At 33.6% G+C, this 6,891-nt stretch overlaps 1 protein-coding gene across 1 annotated transcript in view; it reads right to left on the reverse strand.

Moving 5' to 3' along the window:
• The window catches only part of LOC106881733 (E3 ubiquitin-protein ligase UBR4-like), a 218,633-nt gene that overhangs the window by 131,504 nt on the left and 80,238 nt on the right, over positions 1-6,891 (reverse strand). The window contains exons 38-40 of the mRNA XM_052975666.1: positions 5,622-5,651; positions 3,951-4,121; positions 2,917-3,168 (exon numbers count right to left, since the gene is read on the reverse strand). Of these exons, the coding sequence (XP_052831626.1) occupies positions 2,917-3,168; positions 3,951-4,121; positions 5,622-5,651 (453 nt within the window). The remainder of the gene's footprint in view (positions 1-2,916; positions 3,169-3,950; positions 4,122-5,621; positions 5,652-6,891) is intronic.

Raw genomic sequence — 6,891 nt, forward strand, 5'->3', positions numbered from 1 at the left:
CAAAAGTTCGTTAATTTATGCTCCAAACACCAGCTTCATAATGACAGTTATTTTATTAAGTTCTCCTCATTATATTCGAAATTAATTCAAATAAAAGCAGTGCATTTTTTAAAAAATGTTGTAACAAAAGGGTTGAGTGTAAAACATTTTATAATGAATTTGTTTTTGTTTGAAGTTCCAAAATTCAGAAACTTAAAGCTGATATAATTTAGAATTCGCATATATTTCCCAGTGTCAATTTATAATCATCATGATTAACCCTTTAGCATTCATATTATTCTGTTAAATATATCTCATTTATTCAATTGTTTTGTCTTAATCATGCATCATCTCATAACTGAGATTTTGACGATGTGATTGTTTCTTTATAGAATGACATTGTAGGGTAGGTGTGAGAGACCAGATCTGGCTGGTTTGAACATAAAACAAGTAAAATATTTGGGCCAGATATGGCTGGTTTTAATGCTAAAGGGTTAATTTCAACTATTTCAAAAAGTTAATTAATTAAAATTCCATTTCTGATGAAGAAACAATAATGTAAATCCTAACATACAACATGGCAAAGTTTGTCTCCTTTTTAATAGGCTTTAATCAGAATTCCAATTCCATTTTAAAAAAATTAAACAATAATTAGTTTTAATTAAATCATCATCAGCCCCCGGACATTAGCCCTTTTGATGCCAACCCACCTCTGGTTCTGTAGTACAAATGTCTTGTTTTCAAAAACACTAGCTTAATGATAACTAAGTTATTTTATAAAAGTCTTTGTTATATTTAAAATTAATTGAAAGAGACACAGAGCATCTCAACAGAAAGATGATAACAAAAGGGGTTTAATGACTTGAGCCCTAGGACACACAGGGCTAGACACCCAGTTTTTATGAAGGTCACAACACTCCCTGAACGAGACGGGTGTACTCATTAACAGCTGAGTGGGCTGGAGCAATGTGAAATTAAGTGTCTTGCTCATGAACACAACACACTGCCCTTTTAGGGAATCTAAATCATGTGGTTGGGAGTGCAACACCCTAACCACTAAGCCATTATCAATTTAAAAAACCAAGTAATTTTCTGCAAAAATATTTAATCTCTCGCAAAACCTTCCATTTAAGTTGAAATTACTATTTATATGTTGAAGCCAAACATGCTAATTAAAGAAAATGCCTCTTTTGCTTTAAATACATTTTGCTTATGTCAACAAAATGTTTTTCTCAATTTTAGGCTGCCTTTAGCTTATCTTTACTATTTTTATTAGCTAAAGTTAATTATTCCATGTTTACCTATTTATTAATATTTCTGATGTTAGCTAAATAGTTAGCTGACACCACAAACATACTAAAACATTTGCTGACCTTTGCACTATTGGCAACTGCAGCACTTACACAGTATGATTTGTATTATTACATATCTATATGGTTATACTAATTACAAAAGTGGGGCAGATTGACAGTCATTGCAGTGCTGGATAGAAGAATGGTCTGCAGTGTCTGTTACAACTATCTGCACTCTGATTCATATCCCACTGAGTTCAACTTTACCTTTCATCCCTTCAGGATGGAAGGAAGGGACAAGTCCATGGCAGTGAACTGGCACAATTGTTAGAACATCAAAAGAGGATGCCTTGCAGTATCTGTTCTGGCTTGGTGCAATCTGAGTTCAAATCCTGCTTGGATTAAAAAAAAAAAAATGCAGCTCTTGAAAAACCAATGGGAACATAGTGTCCCTGGCTCCATCTGATGAACTGGTATCTCTATTACACCTATCTATTGTATATACCCTGAAGATATTGGGTACTAGATGTTACTAACTTCCAAGATCAAGTCAGGCAACATTTCAAATTTCTCCCAATTAGTGGGAAGCCAATTCGTCTAGCTCTCTCCGAATCTCAGTGTTGCACTCGGTTCTTAGCTCTTTTACAATGATTTCAAAGAGTAGAACAAAATAGAGAGAACTGCAAGCAAGACTTGATGGCCCCTCAAGTGGACTACCCAAGAAGCAATCAATCTTACATCAATTTTCCTAGCACCCACAACGATACTCAATACCTGAAACATGGAAAATGTCCATGAGCGTGGCCGTTGCCAGTACCGTGTGACTGGCCCTCGTGCGGGTGGCACGTAAAAGCACCCACTACACTCTCGGAGTGGTTGGCGTTAGGAAGGGCATCCAGCTGTAGAAACTCTGCCAGATCAGATTGGAGCCTGGTGCAGCCTTCTGGCTTGCCAGTCCTCAGTCAAATTGTCCAACCCATGCTAGCATGGAAAGCGGACGTTAAACGATGATGATATATATATATATAAACTAGCTAATTCTAACTGTTACACCAAAAAATACGGCAATGTCTTCACTGAAATCCAACTACCTTGATTGTACCCTGCACTCAATTTCTTATTTGTTTCTCTCCCACTCGCAAAACATAATATCCTACCACATAATTACACAAAGGTAAAAACGTTTTCATATAAAAAGGAAAAAACTCACTAACATACAACATTAACCAATAAATTAAAGGAGAAAAAGGTAATATTCTAGCTTGCAGCCTTGAGTTAACTTGTGCACTGGAAATGTGACAGTTTTAGCAACCAACTTAAAATATATATATATTTACTGTTTTCATTAATCACGCTAACAAAGATATGTGATTGTTACACTCAACCTTATTGTATATTGTGAATAAGGATAGCAAAACACTTGCTTACTAAAAACCAATCGGTGTCTAATATATTATTGCATTTTAGTGCTATGAAAAAATTAATAGGTAAATGCGTGAGGGTTCGAACAGAAGATGTGTAAGCTCAATTTTCACAGATAAAATTAGTAAAGATTCACCATAAAAATTGTAAAATGTAAAGTGTTTTCTCTTTATAAAATACAAAGTAATTTGAATAATATATATTAAAAGTATCCAATGCTTACTGTAAGGGTTAACTTTTTTTTACTTGAATCTGCTTGCTTCAAGAGAGCTGATAACTGTAAAATAGTAATTTTTCCTTTCTCATGGCTAACAGCCAAATGTTGTCTTTTACCATGGGGAGACGCTAAGACACACATAGCAACACGCCGCACCATATGAGCAGTGATCAGTTGACGGATGGCTTGACCTTGATCTCCACTATAGTTCATGCGGACATTTTCAAAGGCTCCTTCTTGTGAGCCCAAAGTTACAGTCTACAAAGAGAAAATAAAATTAGATTAAATTAAAAAAACACCAATCTCACCAATAAACTCTTATCTCATTTTTATTTTTCAAATACACAATTACATTCAAATAACATCAAATATGCTTTTAAGAAACAGATAACATACTTTTAAAGAACATTACCATTATATTACAATTAATACAAAAGTACCGCAAGGCATCCCATCTGAGGCGACAATAATTCCACCAATACAACATCTTGGATTAGTGGGTTTTTGTTTTTTTTATTGACCCCTAAACAAATGAAAGACAAGGCTGACCCCAGCATACATATTTACTACTGATATGGAAAAGCAATTGGCTTTTGACCATGGCTTCCTAAGAACTGTTAAAACATTAGACAAGATATCTTAAGGTATTTGTTCCAGCTCTTTGTGTTATATATTAACTTTACACACATATATAATATATATATACACACACATATATACACCCAGACACACACACACACGCATGCACAATCATTTCTGAAAGTCTTTCATCAATACATCTATAAGCTGGTTGCTATAAGAATTGACAAACTGACTTCAAACCAAAATGGGGAAACAGGTAATCAAGTATCTAGACATAGGTGTTGCACCAAAAGACTTTGACAATTTATGAAATATATAATTAAAACAAATAAGAATCTTATTAAAGAAAGTGTGCTATTAAAATCATTTCATCTATCAGCCAGTGTACTGACAAAGTATAGACCCCAGTCCAGTGTTAAAATATGAATAAATCTATTAAATGAAGGCAAGCTATTTACCATCAATTGGTCAGTTGTGTCTATTGTTTTTGGAAGGGTGTGTAGATCACCAAGAGCTTTCTGAGCATTTGCCACACTTCCCATGGGAAAGCTGCCTTGATAGTTTTCAACCATAGATGGTAAAACAACATCCAGTAAGTCCAATACCGTTTTGACAGTATTTGCAGAATCCTACAAGACAGAAATAAAATATTAAATAAATAAATAAAATGAAATAAGAGTAACAGCATTTGTTTAACCCTTTAGTATTCAGATTTCTTTGTCCAACTTATTGCTTATTTATTCACATTGTTTTGAATTTATCAGGCATTCTCTTGCAGCTTCAATATTGCAATGATGTGCTTGTATATTTTTAGAATGACATTGTTGGGTAGGTGTAAGAGGCTGGATCTGGTCAGTTTGAACATAAAACAAACAGAATATTTTGGCTGGATATAGCTGGTTTAAATGCTAAAGGGTTAAACTGAAAAACTATATACATATAAATGCAGTATAATAATCATTTATGATACAATGCAACTATCATTAATAACTAATTTGTTTACTGGACTCTATCGAAGAGGAGAGTAAATATCCACATTCCCCACTAAACTTTCAGGACTATTTATTTCAGGCTCAGTATTTCAATCCCTTTGTTACCCTATTTCTGTTAAAATACACTGCCTTTTCACTTCAATTAATTTTGAAAATAATTTAGTGAAATAAGCTTCATCATTTTTAGTGTTTGGAACAAAAATTAAGAAAATTTGATGGAAAATTTTGATTTAGATCATTTTAAAACAACAAGTCTGTATCATAGTCCCCATGGGCAGTCATGGGTGGATTGGCATCAAAAGGGTTAATTCTTACATGTTTTTTTTGTGTGTGTGTGTCTCAATCACTGACCTACAGCCATGCTGAGGAACAGCCTTGAAGAGTTTAGTCAAACAAATCAACCCCAGGACTTATTTTTGAGTCTGGTACTATTTATGTCTCTTTTGCCAAACTGGTAAATTACAGTGATGTAAAAAAAAAAAAAACTGAGACTGATTGTCAAGTGGACACACACACAATTGACTTCCAAGCAGTTTCCATCTACCAAATTCATTCACAAGGAATTGGTTGTCTAAGGGCTGTAGTAGAACATTTGCACAGTGTGCCATACATTGGGATTGAACTGGAAACTATAAGGTTACAAAGCAAGCTCCAGAAACACAAATATTGGTTAAAATTCAATTTTTCAGAATTCGGTCTGTTTTTTAAATTTTTTTTCTTTTATTGCCTACATATACTAGACTACTTGAAAATTTTAATCATTCCAATAAGGTCTTCACCCATCAATTCAGCAATGATCACCAAATTTTCAGACAAATTGTCACACTGTGGTTTCATTATTTTACAATCTGTGGCCTGCTGGGAAACTCATGGAAACATGGTCCGAAACATATTTGCTGTCTTCATGTTTACTCTGATAGGGGATTTATAAATCATGGATCAACAAGCAGCTAACTTTTTTATAAACCGTTAAGCTATCGTTAAATGAATCTTTCTTAACTATGTTTCTAAGGCTGATATTTAGAAAACAAATATTTAAGATACAGGTTGGAAGATTGTTCTCAAATAGAGCCAGTTATTCTTTGATTATAAAGTTAAATCATTTGACAAGAGCTAAGGTGAAAAATTAATACTTACTAAATATTTCAGTAAGAAGTCTCGGTACACCTAAAAAAAATAAAATATTTAAATTTAAGAAAACTGTATAATAAAGAAAGAGTAAAAATTTAAAAGAAGAAAAAAAAGAGCCGAACCCTAGCCAATATAACATAGTGACATCACACACCTACGCATTTGTAAACAAAGATACCCTCTTGCTCCTCCTGCCTCTTGACCCAGCAGAGTATCAAGGTGCCAGCTGGAGGAAGAGTATTAAGCTGGTAGTTATTTTCAGACTGGAGCAACATGAAATGATGTTGCCTTGCTCAAAGACACTATGTGTTGTGCAGTCCAGGAATCCAAACCCACGACCACATCATTGAGCCCAACACTTCAACTACAATGTCATACAGCTTCAGAAAAGGGTATAAAATAAACATAATTTCTTCATTTATTGCTTCTAACTCTGCTTTCTTTTACTCCAATCCAGTTGCAGTAAATTTATTATATATTCAAGTACATTATATATACATATATAATTTAATGCACACAGTATAATGAAGCAAGTTACTAATAATTTCTTGCATAGGAGACATGAGTCTAAGCAGGTTTTTATAACATGCCTTGTGTCTCCAAGCAATCTTCAGGCTTGAAAGCACAAAACATGTTTATGAAAACCTGCCTAGAGCCACATCTCTAATGCAAGAAACTATTAGTATCTCGCATCTTCATAATGTGTACATCAATTGATGGAGTACTGTGTTGATCTTATCTCAACAGAACAATAAACTATTTACTATGTTTTCAGTACAAAATTGAACAGCAGTACACTTCACAGAAACACTTTCTCCTGAAAGTATATTAAACCATGAAACTCTCCAGGATTTTAATGATGATGTAACTGAAGTATAAACTAGAACATTTTTATATTAATTACTTTGTGGTTTCTAAGTACCAACATCCTTATCGCTGTCAGTAATATTTTTATTTTCTTTTATTTCAATTAATTTATGTTATTATTAATAATTGTCACATTTGACCTAAAGCTACACAGACTGGAGATGGGTGGTCAATTGCAACAACCCCAGTAGCTGACTGGTACCTATTTCACTTGTCTGTAGAGTAGGGAATAAGGAAAAAAAAGGTGACTGGAACTCAAAGACATAAAAGAATACATAACATCAACAGGCATTTAGCCCAGTTGTTCTTTTCAGCAAACCACTATCTTCTTAATACACAAACTACAATTCCATGTTCTTTTTTTCATTAATGCACTTAAAATTTTTTTTTTTTTTTTTTTTTTTTTTTT

Source organism: Octopus bimaculoides, chromosome 22, assembly GCF_001194135.2.
Source record: "Octopus bimaculoides isolate UCB-OBI-ISO-001 chromosome 22, ASM119413v2, whole genome shotgun sequence".
In the NCBI taxonomy this organism is placed as follows: Eukaryota; Metazoa; Mollusca; class Cephalopoda; order Octopoda; family Octopodidae; genus Octopus; species Octopus bimaculoides.